The following is a 24,821-nucleotide window of genomic DNA, read 5'->3' as shown; positions in this document are numbered from 1 at the left end:
CCCCCGGCCCCCCACCCTCCAGTTCCCCCCCACCCCCGCCCCATCCCTCCATGGTCAAGGGCCGAGCTGAACCCGCAGCCCCCGGGAAGAGCTGAATAAATAAATAAATAACAATTATGATTAAAAAAATACACAACCCCCCCACTCCGTTGTAAAAAAAAAAAAAAGAGGAAAACTTTGAGCCGAGCCCCGCTCTCCTCTCGGCTCCGCGGCTGGCCGCGCTGCGGGGCGGCGGGGCGGAGGGAGGCGGCGGCGCCGCAGCCCCCTCCCCGCCCCTCCCCGCCCCCGCGGGCGGGCGGCGCGGGGCGCGGGGCGGGCGGTGCGCGGCGCAGAGCGGAGGGGCGCGGAGCGGAGCGGAGGGGCGCGGAGCGGGGGCGGCGGAGGGGCGCGCAGCGAGCGCTATGCCTTTAACGGCGCGCGGGGCAGGCATGCCGAGCGCGTAGTGCGGGAAAGTCGAGGCGGGGTTAAAGTTCAGCTCATGGAGCGGCTCCGCGCTGGCTGCAGTTTGGCAGAGTTGGAAATGTGAAAGCAAGAAGCAGGCTCGGGGCTCCCCCTCCTCTCCTCTCTCTCTCTCTTTTTTCCCCTCCTCTCTCTCCCTCTCCCTCTGTCTCTCTCCCCCTCTCTCTCTCCCTCTCTCCCCGCACACGCACACCTCCAAACCGCAGCCCCCCGCAGCAGTCATGTATTCTCCGCTCTGTCTCACCCAGGTAAGCGGCGGCCGGGGCGCGGTGGGGCCGGCGCTGCGGGGGTGCGCGGCCGTGCGCGCCGGGGAAGGGGCACCACCGCCGCTCGCCGAAACTAACTTTGTTGCCTTTCGCTCGCATCCCCCCCCCTCCACCCCCTTCCCGCACGGCCATTTGTGTCGGCACATGGCTAATGGCGCCTACTTATTAATGCTTTAATTAACGGGGGGGGCCGCGCGGGCGCGGTGCTGCGGGACGACCCGCACGGCCCCGCCGTGCTTGGTCATCCGCGATCGATGCCGCCGATGCCGCCGCCCGCGCCGGAGCGCCTCGCACCGCCCCGCACCGCGGCCCCGGGGCAGCGCTGGAGCCGCTGCGCCGCTCCCCGCCCCGGGCACGGCGCGGCCCGCACCCCGCGGCACCGCGCTCGGGGCTCTGCGGGAGCGGGGCTCCGCACCCCCCTCCCCAGCGCCCGGGGCACGGAGAGAGAGAGGGACCGTCCCCCGCACCTGGGCTCGCTCCCGCGGTGCGGCGCGGTGCGGCCGCCCCCGCGCAGAGCGCCCTCCGCACCCGCGGAGGCCGCCCCAGCCGGGGCACCGTGCGTGTGTCCCCCCGCACGGGCACCCGCAAACTTGTCCCGCGTGTGTCGCGTGTCCCCCCCCCGCGGATCGGGCCCCGCGGCGCTCGGCGCAACTTTTGCGCGCCCCGCTCGCGGCGGGACGGGGCTGCGCGGGGAGCGGAGTGGGGGGGGCGTCGCTCCGCGGTGCCCCCCGGGTTGCGCGGCCGCGGAGCCCCCGGCCCCCCTTTTTCCCCGCGCGCTGCTGCAGGACGCTGAATTACACCCCTTCAATTAGCAGGATATAATGGTTTAACGAGGAAATGCTTTGTGGCGGACTCAAACCCCAGATTATTTCCTCCTGCAGGAGATTTTGACTACATTATTCTTATTAATTTAATTGGAATATTTTTTTTCTCCCGGTGAGAAAGCCTCTCCGGGCTCTTTCCGTCGAGAAAAAGGCAAGGAATTGCAGGGAAAGGGGCGGCAGCTTCCCAGGCAGCCCGAAGAGCTGCAAAAGTTTCGTCCCCTTCTCCAGCCGCGGTCCCCTGTCCTTCCTCAGCCTCCCCCAAATTTTGGGGTGCTGGCGAGAAAACACCAGGCCGGCGGGGGCACGAAACTCCAAACCGTACACTTGCTCAAAAGGCAGGAGGGAAAATGTGAGCGGCGGGAGTTTGCAGCGGATGGGATGCAGCAACTCCGGGCTGTGCCTGGGCAAAGTTTGTGCCTTTAATTCAACTCTGAGAAATACCTGGTTTTTGTCAGCGCAGCGGCTGCGGGAGGGACCCCCGGACGCTCCGTGCGGGGCCCGCAGCACCGACGCTCTTGGCATCTCCACGTGGGGCTCCTGGGGCTCAGTAGGCCCAGTCGCACATTAAAGAGAGAAAATAAATCCATGGGCTGGTTGTTCCCTGGCCCAGTCGTGTCCTGTCCCTGTCCCCTTACTGCCCCCCCCACACCTTTTTTTTTTTTTTTTTTTTTTTTTTAATTTATCAAAAGAAAAGCAGAAAGCCAGGCATGTGCTTAGACTGTGTTAGCAAAATCTGGCATTCTTGCTGCACGTTTGGAAAAGTAATAGGAGGATTAGAGGCCTCCTGACAAACTCTTCCCTCCGAAGGATCAATTAGGTGATTCTGTCATTTTTCCATAGAAAAAGGGGGAGAGCCCTGAGCTATTGCAAGTAATTTCCTATTTTATCGTTTCAAGAGCTTTTATTGATACAAGTTTTGGGAAGGATTTTTTTTTTCTTTTTCCTTTTTTTTTTTTTTTTTTGGTCAAGTTTTGGTTCAGATTTAAAAGGAAGCTCTTGAAAGTGGGTTAGAAAAGGAAAACAAACAGAAATCCTGGTTCTGAGCATATTTATCCAAGCCTTGGAACCAAAATGGCACAAGCATTTTGTGTCATCTGTCAGGAAAAATCCAAACATCGTTCCATTTACATATCTGCTGAGGAGCTAGGAAATAGTTGGGAAACATATGCACGTCTCCTCATAGATTTACAAGCAAATGGATTGTAAAAATATTAGCAAGGGTCGCTGTAGCTGGCTTAATTTCAAAAAGATCTGCAGAAATACATTGTTTCAAAGCCTCACTTGCAGGATTACATTATCGAAGGCGCCTTTGGATTGGGGTTCTTTTGTGGTTGGATTTTTGTTTTGTTTTCCTTTTTTACACCTTTTTGAAGAGCAGAGGAGAACTTGGGGATAAACAGCACAGAACTGTGCGGCCCAAATTTTAGGTGCTGCTTAGAAACAGGCGACTCTCGGAAGAGCTGTATCGTCAAACTTCGGAGAGGAGTGCAATAAAGAAAACCCCAACTTTTTATTGTTGCTGTGCCAGCTTTTTGGTGTCTTTTATTTTTAGGTAACCCATCCACCACTGAGGGGGGGAAAGCAAACAGCTTTATCAAATACTTTGAAAGTTTCCCTCCGAGCTAACTTGTGGAAAGGGAAAGATCATTGCCTTTTTCTACCAGTTCCTTAAAATCTTGCTATTTTGCAGCAAGGCTGCAGACAAGTTGCACATCTGTTACCACACTTGCACTGACACGTTTCCCAAACTTTCTGGGTTTTCTGGGGGGACTGTAGCGCCACTGAAATAAAAAATTGTATTGTGCAGAAGCTGCTCCCCCCCTCCGTCCCCGCGTCCAGCCCAATTCTGTTTGATCAGTCCTGGCTGCTTTTATTTCCACTTGGACTTTGCTGATACCTCAGCGCCGAGATTGAAGCGGTGCGATTTCCCGGAGCAGCGTGTTTACCAAGACACTTTGAAAGTTGGTCTGTTTATGAGTCGTTAACCTTTTCTCCTCATACACCATTTTGAAAAGACACATTGGGGTGTGATAGGGACGTGCACACCTCGTGCCTGAGCAGCGGTGCTTCCCGTTTGCTTCAGCCACAGACCCTGACTTTGCACCAAAAAGCATCTTGGTTTTTCCCCCCCTCCCTTTAAAGTGGTTTAGTGTTTTTTTAATGTGTTTTTTTTTTGGGGTGTTGTTTTTACCTCCCCTTTCAGGTTCACATTGTAGAAATCAGCTTTAGCGCAGGTTAAAGCAACTCTCTCTTGGACGTTATCCAGGGCCGAGCCAAAAAAGTCCCGAGCACATGAGATCAGGCAGGACAAAGCGCTGCTTAAAGCAGAAAAGTTAAAATATATCAGGATGTACCAAGACGTGTTTGGAGAGTGGGAAGGCTGGAAGCGCTGCCCCGGCTCGCTGTGGGCTGTCGAGCCTCTCTGCTCTGTGTACCTTCGCAGATAAACTTCCACTTGACAAAAGGCCTTTTTTCCTTGACTCTCCCTGAGTGGGGAAAGGGAAGGACAGGAGGGATCAGGAGGGAGGGTTTATTATTTTTAATAGCTTGTAGAGACCTGTAGTTTTTATATTTTTCTTCTTTTTCCCCACACCGTGTTCCCCCCCCCGTGAGAGCTGTTTCTGGTGGGTGAGAGCAGCTCCATGTGCTGGGATTGTGCCTCCTCTCACTTTTTGAATCTGCCGACTGCAAACTCGCAGCAATCTTTTTTTTTTTTTTTTTAAACTTTATTGAAATTTGAAACTATCATCTTTTCCCATAGAGGAGGGAAAAAAAAAGAGGAATGTGACAATCACTGGAGTGATTTATTTTATTTTACCTGCTTTTATTTTAATAATCATTCATAGTACTTCAATCGCTGCCGCTCTGCTGTAGTGAAATATATTGTGCTGTTAAGAAAGTTTTTTTACAATCTGTGTTTAAAATAAAAAGAAATGCAAAGGTGCTACCTATAGATTTAAGTATCTACAATTCGGGGGCCGCTCAGAATAAGTGCAATGAAAGCTTTTGGGGAGTCAGCAGAAGGTCTTGAATTACGACAGGATTTTGCTGGTAGATATTTCTACTATTGATTTCTCAATTTTTCATGATTTCTGAAAAGAACAATGCAAATGAAAATAAAGTGTTGAAAGGAAGTAAGATGTCTGTTTTAATAACCATATTTGCACGACCCACAATGATTTGGGTATAAAATGTACTCCATGGGATAATTATATAAAAAAAAAAGTTAGTTTGTTAATCTGAAAAATCCCCAATGTTTCCTCGCAAAGGGTAGGCAGCGGGTGGCTTTTCCCATGCTGGGGAAAATGTTGCACAAATTACTTTATTTTTCCCTCCTGGAGGGCCCAATCCTGAGAAAAGGAGGAACTGGAAGCAGGGACGTGCCCAGCACGCAGTGCTGGATCAGGCCCCACAGGCTGGATACATTTTTATGTGCAACCTGGAGTTGGGTCATTCATTTATTCAAGGAAAAAACAAGAAGCATGGCCCCAGTATATTATAATATGTTTTGATCTCTTTGGCTGATTTATGTAATACTTAGTGAGGAAAAAAAATATATCTATATATATATAATTATTAAAAAATCAGGGGGTCTTTCTCGCCTTTTTTTAGCGTCAGCATAATTTTAATTGTGATTATTTTTGTGCCAAGGGAGAGGGGTGATCTTTAACTCCTCGTTACACAAAGCAAGCAGTGTCTCCGGATGGCCAAACTAACTTTCCGAGTAGGGCATTTCTTTTTAAATATCTAAAAATCCAACACAATTAATAATTTTTCACTTATTAGCACAAGTTGTCCTACAGTTTTCTGTTACTGTGTTTTTCAATTTTTTTTCTGGGTTTTTGTTGTGTTTGGTTTTTTTGTTTTTTTTTTTTTAAAGGAAGGCTCAGAGTTTAACTTTCCCTAATAAGCCCAGATAGCAAATTTTATTTTTTTTTCTTTTTGACTAAATATAAACAAAGATATGAAAAAAAAGATAAATTGCAAGGCTTGCTTTTTCTGGGGTTTTAGTGTTAGTTATGATTGTGCTTGCGGGATAAATCGACCGCGGTACTTCTCGCTCCCTTCACTGTTTAGGAACCAGAGTGAAAACCACCCTTCACTGTAATTGTATATACAGCTATAGTGGCATTTTACTATTCTGTCGGCTGCTATTTCCAAATATATCTTAGGGAAAGTTTTACTATACTTTAGACTTCCCCATACAAACATTGATTGGCATCCAAATGTTTAGGATTTGCCAAATTGGTGGGCAAACGCTGGCTACACCGCAAGCAGCGGGGTCAGGGAGAGAGCAAAGGGAGATACGCGCTCCGCAAGTGGACTTGCAAAGGAGTTTTTGGCTTTTAACTCGTTCTACCCTTTTTATATTTTTTTTAAAAAAAAAGATTTGGGGAGTGGGGAAAGGGCGCCAGCATTGCACCATCTCCGTCTGGGTGCTTGGTTGAAGTTGGACCCTGTGTTTGGGGGGCAGGAGCGGAGGTTTCGGGTCGGCGCGAGAGGGAAGCGGGGATGTGGTTGTGGCGGGTTTGGGGTCCATCAGTGAGGGGTCCCACAGCCCTTAAAATTTATCAGCACCCTCCTAATTCTCACCATCCTGCAAACCCCCTTTTTTGAAAGCTCTTTGTTGATGGTTTCGCTGACATCAACCCTTCTCTGTAACTTTTTTCAGGATGAATTTCATCCCTTCATCGAAGCACTTCTGCCTCACGTCCGAGCGTTTGCGTACACGTGGTTCAACCTGCAAGCCCGAAAAAGAAAATACTTCAAAAAACATGAAAAACGCATGTCAAAAGAGGAAGAGAGAGCCGTGAAGGACGAACTGCTAAGTGAAAAACCCGAGGTAAAGCAAAAATGGGCATCCAGACTTCTGGCAAAGCTCCGGAAAGATATCAGGCCTGAATTTCGGGAGGATTTTGTTCTCACAGTCACAGGAAAAAAGCCTCCGTGTTGCGTTCTTTCCAATCCAGACCAGAAGGGCAAGATGAGAAGAATTGACTGCCTTCGCCAGGCAGATAAGGTCTGGAGGTTGGACCTTGTTATGGTGATTTTATTTAAAGGTATTCCGCTTGAAAGTACTGATGGCGAGCGCCTTGTAAAGTCCCCACAGTGCTCTAACCCCGGGCTGTGCGTACAGCCCCACCATATAGGAGTTTCTGTTAAGGAACTCGATTTATATTTGGCATACTTTGTGCACGCAGCAGGTAAGTGCCTTTCTCTACCACCTTCTCCAACTTTTCGGTTATCTCCGTGCCGGGTGCCGTGCCCAGTGGCGGCTGCATGAGCCGGGGAGGGAGCTGGGGTTGCCGGTTATTGCTGTCCCGGGGTGGTGAGGAGGGTGCCAAAACTCCCCCCCTCACTTTTTTTTTTTTTAATGGGGTTTTTAAGGTGCAGCCACATAAAAAGTGGCCCTTGTTTTCCGTGGTTAACAGCATTTCGGGCATCCTTCACAGGTGTTATCCTAAATGTTGTCCTAGGAGGGCTCGCAACCGGACGCGGCTTCCTTCACCCTAATTTTGGGGGAAAGTAGATAGATTTTAATTTAATTTTTTTTTTTAATAATAAAGTTTGCTTATGTTATGCACAAAGTTGTCCAGGAGGGCTAGAGATGCCTGAGGCCTGTGGGTCAGGAGTACCAGGTATCCTCACCCCACGGAACATAAATCCTGCAGGTTTGGAGGGAAAGGAGAAGACAGTCCCTTGATAGCAAACCTAGTCATCAGGTCTGAATGGGGATGAAACAAACCTCTAGGTAATCCTAGGGGGAAAAGGAGACATTTAAACCCCCCAAAATATCACAATTTATACACCTAAAAGCTAACCAGGTCTTGAAAAAATATTCCTGATTTGACAATATTGTGCTAATGAGGAGGGGCTGAGATGTTTTAACGTGTGATAAAAATCTTGGGATCCCAGACTCCAACACAAAGTACGCTCTGCCTGCGGCATGACTCGGTGTGCTCAGAGAATGTGTAGTATGTTGACTGGGTAAAATAATATTCTATTGTAGTTCTCCCGAGTGATTGTAGTGCAGAGAAATGTGTGTGTGTGAAGTGCAAGGCCCCCAGTTTCATGTATGGGATGTGTGGGTCCCTCAACCTATCCTGACTTGTGAGCTGAGGGGCTGGACAGGCTGGAAAAACAGAGGAGCAGGGGTAGAAACCCCTGTAGTAGAAACCACTTCTGTATAAATATTTATCAGTAAGAAAACCAAGCAAATTACAGCCCAGGGAGCCTGCATTCCCCATGCCAACTTCTTTCAGAGGGTCTTGCAGAAAGTTTTGGCTTCCCCAAAGTTTTTCTGCGCTGAATCCCTGCCACGGTTGTTGTGTTAGGCAATGTCGCCGCTGGGATTTTACAGATATGATCCCCGTTCGGAAATAACTTTTGAGTATCCTCATGGTATTTCCTACAGATAAGCTGCAACATTTACTTTGCACTTCAGTGTGAGGTGATAAATCATACTCCACGTTTATGGTGAAAGGGAAGTAGGCAAATATTGAGGAAAATTATTTATTTACTCTGCACTTTATTATGACCACGGTGAAGCAAGCATTATGGATAAATGGCTAACTGAAGGGAACTTGGGGCTGGGGCATTTCCGGTCACCTCCTGTTCCATCACCAGCTCTGAGGGGACCATGGACTCACATCCCTTTTGTCTGCCTCAGTTTCCTCCTCCGCATGTCGGAGCGGGCTGATAAATCTGAAATGCTTTGATATCCAAATAGAAGCTATAAATGTTTGTTTACTGATCTACAGCATGCAGATTTTTATTATCTAAATTTATATATAGTGTGGTACTGGTAAATACTGATCCATATTGTATTTCCCAGGCCCTTCGTGGAGCGCACAAATCCTTGATAGAAGCCAACGGTCTTGGCTTAGCTTGCATGTAGGGTCGCAGAAATGTAGGATGGGGAGAAAAGGACCAAACACAAGGGTGGGAATATTTCGGGGAGCTTCAAGGGATCTCTCCCTGTTATAACAGTCATGCAATAGACGTAATAAAAAGTTCAATATTGCGATTAGGGATATACCATCTTATCAGCACGCCGATGGCAAACAGTAGCCTTGATAGCGAGCTCTTATTTATTCCTGCCTTCACCATCAACAGGCAGCGATCTCGCCGATTGTCCTTCGGACTCGGTGTTTGCCGCGGAAACTCAGCGCGGTTTTTTGGGGTTAGATTTGGGGATTTGTGTGAGCAGCTACGCGCCCGTGCGGAGCGCACCGCGCCGTGTTTTCGGCCGTTGTTTGCTGATTGCACGCATTGCATTGTGCTCTCAATGCAGGAGCGTGTGCTGGCATATTCCTGCTAAACCTCAGTGGGGAGGGGGACAAGATGATTTTTGGGAGGTGGCGCAGCGTGGTCGCTGTCTATATGGCTTCACAGAGGTGTACCGAAAGCCTTGCGTAGAGCTACCTCTTTTTCTTCCCCGCTTTTTTCCCGTTTTTTTCCCCCCTCCGATGTATCCCAGCAGTCTTTGTTACACCTGAACATTGGCCAAGTTGACAGCCATTGGTTCCCGCAGACCCGCAGTAATGGCAGCTTGTGCCGGGTGCGCAACAGGAAAATTACAAAAGAAAAAAATATTAAGGGTCCTTTGTCTCCAACTCCATCAGACCTCGCTCCCCAAATGTATGGACCGCGTATTTATAAGGAGGAAGTCGCCAGCGCAAATATTAGGTAGGCTGGTCAACTTACATATAGCGGATTTGACAAGCATCTGCTATAGTACAGAAGATTTGTAAACACTAAACAATGTTTTTACCTCCTTAAAAGTTTTGAGAAGTTGCCAGTATTGGCAGGAGGCACAGACTCCGAAACGTGCTTGAAGATACGTGCCAAAACCATTGTGACCTTTTCACCCATAGTGCTCGCTTCTCTTTTTCTTGTGGGTTTTTTTTTTCCCCCCACTTTTCGTCTTCTTTTCTTGGGGGGAGTATTCTGTTCCAAGATGCCCTTATTCGAGATGACTTCGGCAGCAAGATGTCCCTTTCCTTCTAAACATGTAGGATAATTATTGCTTTGAATCCACGCTTTTCCTTCAGTAGGCACTATCATCTGTAAGGGAACACATGTGCACAGATTTAAATAGTGCTTCTTACAAAGCTACTGAAATCAATTATTCTCTTTAAGAACTGGCTAGAAAGAGAAAACAAAAATATGCAAATAGCCAAACTACATGTCATTTTCATTAAAAGGATAAAAAAAAGAAATTTTAAAAAAAAAAGAGAAGGAAGATCGGTGCTTTGTGAATTAGAGGTTGACCAAAAAACGTATTGAAATCTAGAGTATTGCTCTCAGTTTGCAGTTTCTAATCTGCTTAACTAAAAGCAGGCGGCATTTTCATACCCTGAACTTGGGTTTGCTTTTTAGTTTTCACTTATTCTGCTCTTGTATCAAATGACAAGTTGGAAACCATTGTGGCAAACCGTTTTCTTTGTGGGAGTCGAACAGTAAAGCTAATTTATGACCGGTCCTTTACCAGATGATCTGTATCAGAATCTACAATATACTAGGCACGTGGCAAGGTCACAATTTAAGTTGTTAAGGTCACAACCTTAGCCACCAGGCATTTGACCTTTTAGATAAAGTTAACCTTTGTTCATTAGTAGGCACTCAACCGAGAACTTTCTGGAGTTTTTTACTGCTTTGGAGTTCCTCCTGCTAATGTGGTCAGATTGGAGAATAGATTTGCAATAGAAGTAGTTAAATTTTCTGAGAGGTCACAGTTTTTAGAGACTTCTCCAGTGGCCGAAGCGGGATGGCGGGCCAGGAGGCAATGCTGCAATCCCTGGTTTATTTTTTTGGCCGGCCATCGTTACGCGCTTCAGGCTAGAATTAAACTCGCGAGGTATTTGTGGCCGAGAAAATCTTTTAATCTTTCAGAAGGACATTTAAAAATCCCAAATTTAAGAAAAAAATCTGGGGCTAGGTTTTATTTACGCGAGCTCGTTTGGCTGTTCACGTTTAGACTCGAAGGCAGCGAAAATGCCAGAACTCAACCTTATTTCTGTGACTGAAAATTTACTTAACTTCTAGATGTGCTCTGTGGCTAATTGCTGGGCAGTAGTATATAGCACATGACCTTGAACTTTAAGCTTGACCCATTTTATGTTCATATCGACAGACTTAAAATATTCCACTTGGACCACCATAAAGAGGCATCAATGGGAATAACCCAAAGATGGGTTAATGCAGAATCCCCCGTACCCGTGGAGGTTTCGGGGGGTCCGAGGGGTACCCGAGGCTTTGAGCCATAATCTTTTAGTACAATTGGTATTGATTGTTGCTGCATTAATCCTGTTAATAGCCGCAGCCGGGCCGGGTGTCGCAGGGGTGGCAGAGGTGTCCTGACAATACCGTACGTCACCGAAAGAGCTGTCGCAGCGCCTTGAACTCCTGATCGCTGCTCTGCAAAAGTGGAGCGCTCGACGGTGGAAACTATTGCTGGCTCATACAGAAACACACACCATATTGTTTACTTAATTATGCCGGAGCGAAGGCTCATTTTTAATTATTTAGCTGACTTTCTCGCTCTGCTCTGATACCACATTTATTATTTAATTTGAAATCAAAAGGGCTTGCGCTCCTGTTAGTTTTTGATGCGTTTTACTTTTGTTTTGGCTACGTTATTGTCATTCCATCGTACGGTAATCCAGATAGCCGTGATATGCAGATTGGCCAGATGGTCATGTTAACAGATTGAGAACCTACTTCCCACTGCTAAAGAGCAGGTGTAAGATCAGTGGGCTTTTTTTTTTTTTTTCCCCTTCTCCTTTCCTCCCAAGTTTCAACCAAAATGCTCTTTAGACAGATCATAATGGTAGTTAAAAAGGGGCACATTTCAAATGGTGTTTGTTCTGTGGAGATAATGCGTAATGTATATGTCATTTTTACACCTAGCTGAAGACTTTTAAAGCATTCATTACATTCCCTCCACCTATAATGCTTTAAAAAAACCTACTTCCAGCTCATGGCTGTTCCAGTGTATTGCCAAAACCGTCCTTAAAGTTTTTTTTCTGCAGACAGATTGCATTTACTCTTACCAAAAAAACACTTCAGGCAGCTTTGCAGCAGGTATCTCACATGTGTTCCCTGCACGGGGCTTCCAGTGCATGCCCAGGAAAACCTGAGCAGATCAAAGTTCAGTGGAGATTTTAATGTTTTTGGGCTGATAGAGTTGTTTTTCTGCTCCATTATTTTTTGCCAAAGTGAGACATCTGTAGCTTTAAAGAAAAAAGTGACACTAAGACATCTCACAGTATTTCTGCCCTCAAGGAATAAAAGGAGAAGGCAGATTTTGTGTTGTTTTAGCCTTACAAAAAGTACCCTTAAAAGGCAGTGGTGGGAGCCTGGGTCTCTATCTCAGTCAGGAGAGGTGAGGAGAGGACAGCCACAGCTCCTCAACACCCCAAATTTCATGCACCCACCTATCGTGGGCACGCATGAGACACAGCGACCTACACACCCTGCGTGGCACAGAGAGATATCCCCATCTTTGGATAATCTCCTCTTTGGGGAGCAGGGCTGGCTGCTCACTGCAGCCACGAGCAGGGTGGGAGCTGACAGAAGCAGGATTTAGGTGGGACAACTGCTCTCCCTGTGCGGGTGTAACTGAGCCGGTGAGTATCCGTGATAATTCAGATACTAACTGGTGCGGCACTCGGGACAGCCTGCTCTATCACGAACCCCTGGCAGGAGTTCAGTCATGTGGTTTAGCTTTTCCCTTTCTCCAACAACAACAACAGCAACAACAAATAAACATGGGATAAAGGCGTATTTCATATGCCCAGGATGTTTTCCAGGTGATGGGTTTGGACAGCATAAGGGTGTGTTATTTCCATGCCTCCTTGCTTCGAGGTGCAGAGGCAGGAGAAGCCTGTGAGTGGTAAGAAAGTTGCCCAATGCTTCTGGCTTTTCTACAAGCAACTGCACTTTTATATTTCCCTTCTTTTCCACCCAATGATGAATAGCATTAATTTAGATCTATTTAAGGCGAGTGTGGGAGAAACCACAATCTTTGTTGTGGTCACTGCTGTACACAGCGGGGCTGAATGTTTCTCTTGGTTGAGGCCTCAAAGCTGAATCTGGAGAACCCAAAACATCGTGTCAGCTTTTCAAACCCTTCAAAGAGACAGTGGAATCCTAATTGTTCATAAAACCCACTATTTATTATTACAATTATGTATTTTCTCCCCATTCGGATGTAAAGGAAAGGGCATCCCTCCCTTTCTGTGCCTTGAGCTTCTTCACAGCTCCTCCTCCTCCTCCTCCCCCTGATGCTTCTGGTTCAGGCACTGGTGAGATTTTTACAACCAGCAAACAAACCCCAACCCGCTGCTCCAAACCCTTCAACCTCTCCCCAAAAGCATGCACTTTTCTACACGTGTGGGACCCTTCAGGCCTCAGGGACTGTCCCTAGCAAAATTGACTTTGGGGCATCCTCACTGGGAACCATGCATCTGGCTCTGCCCCTGCTCCTTTCCTCACAGACAAGGGCTGGAGCTGATGATTAAATTACAGGCTGTAAATTCAGGGGAAATTATTTTAGCCTCCTAACAGCAGCCGACCCGAACATTTCCTTACGCCAGTGAGGGCTTGTGGTAGATAAACCTTGTCGGTGGACTAAAATTCATTTTAATCGCTTTGGTTTTCCCTATTCATGTGGTGCGACCACATCTCTGGTTATTGTTAATTGTCACCTGCATTACGGGAGCCACCAAAAACTGTGACTGAAATCAGCACCGGGGTCAGGTGCCTCAGATGTGTGGGGCAGTTTTATCCCAGCAAGTTCATCTGGGGCTTTTAGCATTTTATCCCCAATTGCAAGGGCAGCGCCTGGATGAACCGGTCATCACAGTGTAATTAATTTCAAAGAGAAAACAGGGTATTTATATATATTAAGTGTTTCTAGCTGCCATTGCCCCATGTCCCTACCCCAGGGGTGGATGTAAGGCACCTGAGCTCAGCCCTGCGTGCAGCACCATCGCGACTCGGGATGTGGGAGCAGGATGTGGCAGCTAGAGCGGGTGGATTTGGGCTGGATTCGGGCTGGATTCGTAGCCGCTGCCTGTAAAACACATGAGGGCCTCCATTTTGTGTGCCAGGCTCTCACGTGCGAGTCAAAATGGAGAGCGGCGCGGTTGAGTTCGGCCTAGAGCGAAGCGCGCGGGCTCGTGTCGCCCGCGATCGCTGTGCCACCGCGGTGCCCCCAGAGCCACGGCGAGACCCAGGTGTGGAATTCTGAACTTGGGCATCCACTGGCTCCTCCTAAAGGGTTTTGATCTCCATCGGTATCCACAGTCCGGTGCTGTCCCGGTGTCGTGGCCAGGGCCGGCGTGAAGGCCCTGTGGAGTCGTTCCTCCTTCCCGCGGGTTTCGGCACACATCGGTGCCGTTAGATCAGCCAGATAAAATCAAGACAGGTTTAATGACAAGCTCTTCTGAAAGTTTCCTGGACTTTATTGTTCATAACTTGGACCTGAGTCGGGTTATTTACACATGAGGATTAAAAAGCTGCAAACAACTGTGTGATTTTTAGGGGCTGAAAGTAATTAGCATATGTGGGTAGGAGGATACACGGCATGTCTGCGTTCCTTTAAAATATAAATCACAGTTATTTAATTATGCTTGGAGAGGGCAGATTTAAGGATATACTGCAAAATGCATTACCTATTATACCAACACGATAATCTTATTAACCTTGCTTTCTACTTTTTAATTTTATTGTGCACCCTGTACAACTCTTATGATATCAAAAATAATTACTTGGAGAATACATGATGTCAGAGGTCCAATATGACATTTATCTTCACAGTGAGGAGACGGCTCTCTTGTGCATTGCATTGCAGCTCGGGAAGCGCTCGGCAGGCCCACACCAGGGGGAAGGAAACAGGAATGGGTGTCATCAGCTGCTCTTTAATGCACACAAATGTGTTTGCAGATTTGTGTTGTAACCGAGGGATGGCTTCACCAAACTTGAAACAAATCAGCATCCTCAGACCATCTCAGATATTTTTTACTTGCTCATGCCTTACAACTCCTGTAGGTGAGCCAATATTTTGGGGCAGCTCCATGCATTCAGCCCCAATCCCAACTGGATCTCCTATGAATTCTCCCTGAATTATCCATCCCATGCCTCCATTTTTAATTTTTTTTTTTTAAACCCATCTCTCCTAATTTTTGAGATGTGTTGATATTTCCCCCTTTATTTTGGGAGGGAATGGGTGAGGGTGAGGGGAAACAAATGCCATAATAATATCCCTTTTCAGAAGAATATAGTTTAATTTTGTGTGTGCGTGCAGCAGCTGCCATTGGCAAGCTGTCGTCTTTGTTGCCATGGGCTTTTTTTTTTGGCATGCGTGCCAGAACATGATTGGATGTTTCAGCATGTTCATGTTTTGGGGTGAGATATATCTGTAGTGAAGCACAAAATTATCATGGGGTTGGTAGGTGTCCAAAGTGGGGTTATTTGGCCAGGTGAACAGGCTGTACTGGAGAGGGACGTGTGAGTGTCGTACCTGGTGGTTGTTTGGTCAGTGAGAGAAAGCTTGCTGGTGCTCTGGATTTTTTGATGGTGTAAAAAGGTGGTTTAAAAGCATCACAGAAAGGTGTATCACTGAAGTCTCCTCCAACAGGACACCCTCGGGGTGCAGTGGGAAGCCCCTGGTGTTACCTGGGGGGACTGCGCAGTGAGTTTCTCCTGCCCATCTCACTCACTTGGGGCATGGGGAGGTTGTGCCCATCCCCAGCTCTTGCTGTGACCATGGGGAGCTGGATTGTGGCACAGAGAGGTGCCCAGAGGGGTGGAACACACCTTCCACAGGTATAAAACCAGCATGGTATTCACCTATGAGCGCTGCAGATGACAGCACATCCTCCAGACCGGCCACTGCTTCACCAAGCCCTGGCTACAGAGAGCTAACCAGTGTTGTTTCTGCTCCTTGGTTAAATCCATTTGTCATATCCATGATATGCCCATAGCATCAATATCTAAAGAAAATAAACCTGTTCTCCACTCTCCTCTGTGCTGTACATCTCTCTTCTCATCCCAGCCACTGTCACCCTGCTTTCAGTGCAGCTGGACTCGGTGTTCTTAAAGATCTTTTCCCAACCCAAACGATTCCATCATTCTAAATACACATAATGGGAAAGCAGGAATGCTCTTCAGCCCAGGAAATCCACCATGTGTGATCATTGTTGGGTGCAAAATGCATTTACAGACTCGTGAGGAGTATTTCATAGGGAGGCATCTCCTTATAGCTAAACTTTGGAAAGCCCCTGGCAAAGGGAACATTTTCAGGGTGAATCCAGGCTCTGTGCACAGTCTGCCAAAGGCTTCAGAAGGAAAAAGGGGTGAAGAGCTAAATGAAAAGTGTTGGGACAGCCTCTTTCATGCTGTGTTTTTCTGCATCTACCACTAATCTTGTGAGTGAGAGACAGATAATGAGCTGCCTGAGCTTTGTAATAAACATCGTGTCTGGTTAAATCACCATTTTTGTGTTTAAAATACCTTGTAATGCATTGAGTGAACAGGGATGCACTCCTGTAAGGGTATCAAAAGACAAGTTAGACAGTTGCTGCATTTATTGTAAAGATAAACACTCACTTTGAAGATTTTAAAGCAAAAATACATTGTCAATCAGATTTCATCCTAAGGGTATTCACTTGAAATTTGTCTGATCTTTTTACCTAATAAGGTTTTAATTTGATACAGAAGAAAACGGCCAAATCCCTGAGTGATGCTGGAAACATGGGGTAAAATTTAAATTTAATTCAGGTTTGGTTGTTTTTGTTTTTTCCTTTTGAGGCCAAGTAGTTTCAAGTAAATCAGAAGAATGAATTCTTTGTATTGGGATGCTTTTCTCAAGCCCAGCTATTGTTGGGATGCTTTTAGGGAGGATAGCCACTGCAATGCTTTTATTGTGTGGTGATGAGGACTTTTCCTGACGCCACAAGGACTTCATTAAAAATAGCCAACAAACCTATTTACTTTCGGGTTTTATGTCAAAAAGGCAAAAGCAATTGTTGTTTATCTAAAAAATAAAACCTGCATAATTTTATGTGAAAGTTTCACAAGCATTTTCCCTGGCTGGGGCAGCACCAGCCTCGGTAGCAGCCGAACCCTTGCAGCGGGCGGAGGTTGGGTATTTCTAGAAAAGTTGGGAAAAACACACAGCAGTCAGTTAAGAATGGGATTTTTGTGGTCAAGATTTTTTTTTTTTTTAGAGAAGGACATCACCTTCAACAGTTCTGATTTAGATTCTTCCCAGGCAGATGCAGTTACAAACTCCCAGCCACGGAGCTCGGTGCTTTTTGGGGGTGCGCACTTGTGTCTCAGAAGTGAATCTTCAAGGTGTCTGTTCTTTCTAACCTAGATATATGAGTGTGATTTCTAGGCAAAATGATGTGTTCAACTCCCACTTCAAACATGGACATTGTTTCTTTTTCAGTCAAAAACTGGAGGGCAAAATCGTGGTGAAAACTGAGCAGACCAGTTGTTTTCCACGTGCGTGGTCTTTAGTAATAAACTCTCCCCTAGAAGAGTGAGGTGTGTCTCGCAGTGAGCAGCCCCAGGGTGTGAAGCTGTCTGTCTGTGGGGTGAGGAAGGTATGAGCAATGTCCCTGTCCCATCCCAGGTGCAGAGGGAGGGACAGTTTGTGTGCTCCTATCTCCCTGCAGCCTGCTGAAGTTTGCTGTGGACATGGCCCTGAACAAAAGCAAATACAGAGAGTTTTCATTCCTGAATGTCCTGTTGGCAGGGTAGGTTTCCATGAGATGGATCGCTAAGGAATTGCTGCTTTTCTCCCCATTCCTGGCTGGATCTCTTCCCAGTTTTGCCCTTTGCGAGCGGCTTTGTTTGCCCAGGCTTGGGGATGAGTTACCTTGGCTGCACGGTGCCTTCATCATGAGTTTGTGCAGTTCATCCCAGTTTGGGGCTCCAGCAGTTCCAGGGGTGGCCAAAGGGAAGGCAGGAGCACCCGTAATGCAAAGTCAGGATACACAGGGCATTTGGAAACTGTGTGAGTCAGAGTTGGAAAAGAAAATGGGACACTTCTGTCCACACGGTTCCAAAATACAGGGCAGTGATGCCTTGGAGCTGATAAATGGACTTTGAAAGCCTCAAAAAAAATTCTCTGGTTGCAGAAGCATTATTTAATATTAATAATATTTCCTCATTAAAAAGAATGAGGGGTTTCTCAGTCAGTCTTGCTCATGTACATGGTTTTTTTTGAACAAGTGTCATCTACCTTAGCAACTTCTCCAGGGAACTTTCCAGCTCTGTGCTGGGGCTGCTGGCGCGGCTCGAGGACAGGTCAGTGGCCATGGAGGCTTTTAACATTTTAATTGCCTTCCTTCACTGATTGTGACGATGACCTGTTTGTTTGGCTTATATCTCTTTTTCATATTTTTTTAAAAAAAGTGGGGGAAAAAGAAAACAAAGGAAGTACAGTGCTGTGCACAGAACAGTTATTAAAAACAGTTGGGAAGCATATAAAAGGTACTGTTTGTGTGAGAAACGGGACAGCTGTGATGGTCTATTGGGAAAGTGTGTACAGATGGTGGTAGGGAGGGGAATGATGACTACATGGCTGATAAATGAAATACAAAAAGCATTAAATTGGTGATCTTTTTAAAGAGTACACTTTTGGTGAGCATTTTTGGTGCATCATTAGGGCTCTTTGTCTGCCTCTTATTTTGCCAGGAAGTGCGACTATCGCCGCACATTTGTGCCTCTGATTTTGTTTACAAATAAGGAGCCTGTTTAATAAATCACATACCATGGAATTATTAAAGAAGATAATTAAACACGCAGGTTTTTCCTACATTGGGAATGGGATGGGATCATCCTAAAGACCTGACAATACCACAAATGCAGTTGGGCTCAAATTGGTACGGTAACACGTGGGATTTCCTGGAGCCTAAACAGATTTCTTTGTTTTGCAAGAAGTGGGACCGACGGCGCGAGCGGGGTTCAGGGATGGAGGTTTCGGCATTTCGAAACCATGGAAGGCAAAGCACTTGACATTTTACCTTTATTTTATATCATCTTACAATCTCAAAGGTGGTGGCACCCAGTGATGAGTGCCCAGCCGTGGTATCTGGGAGTTGCTGGGGCTCCCAGGGGATGCAGGGACTCTCTTCTGGAGTAGGCAATAAAGAGAAGAGGGATAGAGGAAGAGTTGGAGATAAATTTTTTCCCTGTAGTTCATGGGAGAGGGATCATCATCTTGTTATCCTTAGAACTTTATCCCATCCCTTATGGAGTTTGTTTATCAGGGGCTAATGGACATTAAGGCGATATCTGTGTATTTCTGCACACTGCTGTAGAGCTGGTCACTCAAATGCTGCATACCTCGTCATGGCGGGTTTTTAAACTAATGGGCAAAAATAATCCCCCTCCTCCCAGCATTTCATCCAGTTTCAAGCTGAAATAATTCCCGGTTTCCCTTCGCCTTCCCTCTCACCCACCCGTTGCTTCGTGTTCCTGCTCATTGTTTCTGGGTGCCATCAACAGATGAAAGCATTTTCCTTAATAATAAATAGTGCCGTGCTTTTCCATGACCCAGACGGGTGTCCGGCCACCCCAGGAGCCCCGGCTATGCCATTGTCCCTCCCTCAGGGGACACAAACCAGCAACAACCTCAGATCCCTGCTTCGGGTGGCTTGAAGTGCCGCAAAAAGGGAGTTCACCAAACCTCCGTAACCAGAACCAGCTCACAGGGAATTTTTCCAATTTTTTTTTCATTGATTGCAGGTTTATTGATGGTCTGAATTTTCCTGATTTACAAACCTTCCAAAACTTCAACATGCCACTTTGGGGATTATTTCTTCTCCTGACACAGTATCACAAACTCCTCTTGTTACCAGATTTGATGAACGACATGTTTCACTGCGCTGCCTTTTGGGCCAAGCCAATATTCTTCTGTATTTTCTTGAAACGTAGAAAAAAGGAAAGATTTAAAAAAGGTTTAATGTGAAGAAAATGTATGACAACTTGATAGATTGCTTGGGACTTCGGTGTAGTAATTGTATAAAGTAGGTTGCAATTTTTTTTTACAGATGCAATATATTAAAAAGAACAATAGACAAAGAGACATAAAGCGGGAAGATGGAGAGACCATCTTGGCCAACCTCTGCAAATTTGTTCCAAATTTCAGTTATTAAATATCACAAAAACATGTTCATTGCAGTAACAATGTACATTTTCTTGGCTGCTCGGATCTTGAGTCATTTAAGGGTTTTTTTATACACCTTGACGTAAATACACTTCATTTCTTACCAAGAACACACTCTGCTACATTTGCAGGACACAGTGAAAGGGATGATTTAGAAATATCCAGGCATGTATGAAATGCCTGGATTTAGAGATGATTCCTTCCAATAGCTGTGTTATTTTTTATCAGTGTGAACGCCTGGTCTCCTAGAGCTTCACTAAGTAGATGATCCAAGAGGTCTCCTAAGAGCTGCACTGGTGGGTACCCAGAGGCAACAGAAACAAGCAGCTGTTCAAGATGCTGCTGTGGTGCCTCTTGGTGATACTGGTCCAAGTTTATTTGTCTTGGCCTTGCAACCTCATCAGCTGCAGATGCAAACAAGAAATGTGGAGGTCTCTCTCCTTCTTTGCCGCAGTGCAGAGTGTGTATTGCACAAGATGTCTGCTTAACCCCCCGATAGAGAGCCATATTTCTCTGCCATCTTGAGCAAGAGTGGTTTAACCCACCATCCCTGAGAGCAGAATTAGGCTCGGAGCTGTTGGGACTGGCCCTCCAGAGCCTCATCGGAGCAGCAGAGTGCAGAATCGACCCCCTGTTATTCAGCTGCTGTTTCAGTCTCCTTCGGGATGTACTGTCAGCCATGAGGGGAGGGCAGTGACAAAATATCTGGGGTCCCTGGATAATGCCCCAAGCTTTGAGAGAAAAGGTTAATTCTTCCTGAAGCAGTGATTTGTGTCTTTGATTAGTTACTAATTTTGCACTCACTAAAATAATTCTCTAACAGTCGCAGTTGACGGGAGAGCCCAGCTACATTGTGCAACTGTGATTTACAACTTGTGTTTCCAAACTTTTCTATTTTTTACTTTTCTTTTGCTGTAGGGGTCTTGGTCTTGCCCAGCACTGGGGACCCTCAGCTCCATTTGAGATCAGGTAGCGCCCAGCCCAGAACCAGAACCCTGTCCCCGACAGGGACTGAGCAGAGTGATGCTACTCCCATCAACAGACTACAGGAAGGCAACTATTAAGAGTAGAAAGCTATTAAGCAGTCAGGTTTTTATTATGCTTTAGTGTTTTGTTTAAGTCTGTTCTTAATTGGTTGATTAATGTAAGCGAAGTCCTTTTCTCCCCCACCATCTCTACAGATGGCAAATGGTAGGTCCCAACTGTCATTGTGCGCAAAAAAGGTTATGGTTCAAAGTCAGAGATCCAGAGATACCACGATAATCAATCATAGGAACTTGTCTCGCTGTGCCCAGCCAGGCAAAAGTTAGGCTTGGTACAAGATTCCCTCCAAACTCATCCAGAGGAATTGCTTTACATTTTATTTCGAGGGGGGACAAGTTTCTGCAAAGTTCTTGTGGCCGGATCCGGTGCGTTTCAATAAATCCAGAAATGCGGCGCCGGCGCGTGTGGCCGGGCTTTTCTTCTCCTTGGCGGGGGCTCTATGGAAGCAGGAGGTGCAGCCCGTGAACCTCACTGCTAAAAAATGAGTCCAGCAGAAATAAGACCAGGATGTCTGCTTTAGAGAATTGCCTTCAAATACAAATCTTTGAAACGTTTTTCTTTTTTTAATCTAAGAGGATGATTTATTAAGGCTAACTTCCTTCTCAGGATGGAGCATAGAATTATGTTTCTGGTATCGATCTCTAAAGAGGATTTGCATTTTATTCATACTATAAAAGTGCTTTTAATGGAGACATCGCGGTAATTGAATTTATACTGTGTGTAACTATCGAAGTATCTTTTTAATTATTTTATGTTATGTAATACAATAACTAAATCTAAAGCCTGTGAAAGGGGATGGCTGTACTCTGTCCTTAAGAGTAACATATATAGCTTTTAATATTCTAACGGTGGAATGCAGTTAAGGACATTCTTTATTTGAGGGAAAAAAGAGGTGGGGGGGGGAGAGAGAGAGAGAGAGCGAGGAGAAAGATTTCATTACATTCAGCACAGTATGAGACTAAGTCAAAGTAGTTTTGCTAATTAAATTCAATTGCTATCCATTAGACCAATGGAATGAGATGAATCTACCATATAGCTGACACAGCACAGGTATGCAATTTGGCTAAATGGCCATTCCGGAGCTGCAGCACGCCTTCCTCCGCTCGCTCGCGTTTCCAGCTCACCATTTCTGCGCGGAGCAGAGCCCAGCAGCCCCGACGCCTCTCGGGGAGCGCGGCCACGTGTTGGGATACGCAGGCTCAGGGCCCGTGTGCTCGCTGCTGAGCACTTCAGCATGTGCTGCAGTGAGCTCATAAAGTCCGAAGGCGACGGGGAGATAGGCGGAGGGTTTTTTTTCCTGGGTTCATTCGTGGATATTTTCCTTTTCTCTCCCTCCTTGTTTTGCATAGAGCCCTCCAGCAGCTGCTGAGAGAGCAAGTCTGAGTTACCAAAACGAAAGGCAGTGAGCAGGGTATGTGTGCCGGCGTTTTGGCAAGTTGTACTACTTGGGGAGATCTTGTATGTCAGACAGAGAAGTCTCCTACCCCAGTGAAATGACAAGAATACCTCTCAAGCATTGGCGGAGGCAAAATTTTGACAGCCAGCAAGGCTGTGATGCTGCTGAGCACACAGATTTACACTTCCTGCCAAGATTAAAACGGGCTAAACCCAAAAAGGGTATTAAGGATTGTCACTTTAGGAAGAAATAACGCCTTAGTGGAATGTGTGAAGGCGATTGGCCTTCCAATAGTTTTATTTCCTGAGATCTTGCAAGCTCATGTGGAATGGTTGGTGTCATTGGGTCAGGACTGGCAGGACAGAAAAATAAAAAAATAAACTCGTTAGACAACTGGGATGGAAAATTTTCCACTTCCCCTGCTTGGATGCTGATACTCAAGTTCCAGCTTTGCCTCTCGCTGGAGCAAATCTCGGCAAAGTCTGGGGAGTTCAGTGTGAACGAAGCCCCTGAACTTTGCTTTCTGCTTCTGATTAACTGGTGTGGCGTATTTTCCTTCGAGCTATATTTAGTGAAAGGAAAAAAAATTGCCAAGTTGGGCTGAAAAAAGGCCCGGCAGAAAACTGGTCATTTAAGTCTCTCTTTGCTGTACGCTATCCTTAAACTTCCTTCCGACGGTATCCTTAAACTTCCTTCCGAGCGCAACCGGTGATGCTTTTTATGATCAATCTTTCAAGTCGGGGTATTTGCTCAATAGAATCCAGACAAATAAATGTGAAGAAAAGCATCCTGCTTTAAAAGAAGGAAACAATTAAACCTCCTACTTTGTTATTTACAGTAACTACCTTTTTTTACCAATTGTCGGAGTTCGAATGGAAGTAGCAGTGTGAAGAGGGAAATGTGGGAACTTTCATTTGTCGAGACTTTGCATTTCTTCTGCTTTATAGCCATCAGAAAAGAGATTGTTGTGCATTCTATTAAATACTGCCAGTATGATTAATTTAAAGGGTTACATTTTATTGAACCCTGGTGTAGATGTTCTTTGTCAACTCACATTCACTGCTAGTTAGAGTGTGTGTCGCATTTATCAAAACTTTCTGGAGCCCCTCTCACCTCATTAGCATGTGAATCTCTATTGAGCAGTTAATGTCCGTTACAGCGAGAGTGCTCAATTCTTGTTTTCAATAAGCCAGTTGTAAAATGTCAGACTGTCACTTACAATATAAAAAAGCAAAAATGATGGTATTTGTAAAAATGTTATCACCTCATAAAAACAAATTGTAAAGACATGAAAGTGATCTTGGTATGCTTTGCTTTCAGAAGTGAGTTAGTACAGCTGCTTTAAATACCAGTTGTCTGGATTCCCACACTTTCCTACCAATGGAGAGGTTTACACAAGCATAATTTAAGTTACAATTACCCTAATTAACATCTCATTTGCATAAATTGTTGAAGTCAAAACAACAAAGAATTGCTTAAGAAGCTTAACCCTATTTGTCCAAAATAAAGAGATGAGTTTTCACTTTGCAATCAAAATTGGCAGGTTCATTATGTCGGAGCTGGAATACAAACTGAAGTTATACTATTAATTAATACTTTACATTTTTATGATTGGGCTCTGCTTCTCCTATTTACAAGGTGTGAGATTTCAAAACATCCTATTGTTGCTGTCAGAGGTGCAGAGCTGTCAGGTGGGGAGTTCCTGGAGTATTTCTGGAATTAGTGAACCCTGGCTCTGTCCCCCTCATCCCTCTCCTTTGCACACACAAGCAAACTTTGGCTGAAAATTCTCATCCTGAATTGTGGAATGGTGTGAACAGGCCAAATGACAGCAGTGACAATAGCCATGATGAGCAGAGACCCTCTGTCCCTGCCGTGGCAGAGCTAGTCCGTCCACCTGGGCCCTCCCAAGTGTTTCCAAACTTTGTGAGGCTACTGCAAATTTTGGCTGTTAGCTTGGAATGCAGAAATGCAGAGAGAGAACTGCAAAATAAACTTCAGATACTATTTATTTAGTAAAAACACAACTAACCTTCTAGTTATGGCTTTATTGTTTTATGGATTTTATGGTTTTATGGAGTGTGGGTTTAGAGAAGCTTCCGCTGCGTGTAGGTGAGTCTTGGTCCTGCCCCTGATCCATGTCCTTTGAACATCCGACTCCTGGTCAGTGCCTGCAGCAGGCAGAGAGGATGAATGAGGCTTGGCCAAAGCTGATGAAAGCAAGGAAAATTTTTCCCTAGGATGGTTGCTCCACTGTGTAGGTTAAAACTGTTCCACTGGCTTTTTCTATACCTATTCACTCTCTACTATAAAAAAATTTCATTTTCTTTGCTTCTGCCATTGATAGGGGCAGTCAGTGCTGTGATGCTGAGGGGTTTGAGCAGGGTGGGATGTGGGGAAGCTCGTTAGCCTGTGAGGATGGAGGGTGGCACGGGGTTTTGATGGGCTGTCAGGTGCCCGTGTGCCGGTGCTAATGAAAGCGTTCCCAGTCGCCGGGGCCATATTTTTCTTTCCTGTATTATCTTGTTGCAGCTTCATTAGCTAAGTCAGAGTGAATGTGCATTAGCCCAATAAAACCCTTCCTGCAGGCCTGTGATTTAGCATCCCCTCCCAGCAATGCCCTCTGGATGGAGATTATCCTCCGG

At 45.9% G+C, this 24,821-nt stretch overlaps 1 protein-coding gene across 11 annotated transcripts in view; it reads left to right on the top strand.

The window, feature by feature from the left end:
- The first annotated feature begins 349 nt into the window (after window positions 1-349).
- NFIA (nuclear factor I A) overlaps window positions 350-24,821 on the top strand; it is a 248,099-nt gene continuing 223,627 nt past the window's right edge. For all 11 annotated transcript variants that reach the window (XM_033067031.1, XM_033067027.1, XM_033067022.1 and 8 more), the window contains exons 1-2: window positions 350-707; window positions 6,222-6,753. In XM_033067031.1, the coding sequence (XP_032922922.1) occupies window positions 681-707; window positions 6,222-6,753 (559 nt within the window). In that variant the 5' untranslated portion in view covers window positions 350-680. The remainder of the gene's footprint in view (window positions 708-6,221; window positions 6,754-24,821) is intronic.

Source organism: Catharus ustulatus, chromosome 9 (assembly GCF_009819885.2).
Source record: "Catharus ustulatus isolate bCatUst1 chromosome 9, bCatUst1.pri.v2, whole genome shotgun sequence".
Lineage (NCBI taxonomy): Eukaryota > Metazoa > Chordata > Aves > Passeriformes > Turdidae > Catharus > Catharus ustulatus.
The sequence above is the reverse complement of the archived record's forward strand: the minus strand, read 5'-3'. Positions and strand labels throughout refer to the sequence as shown.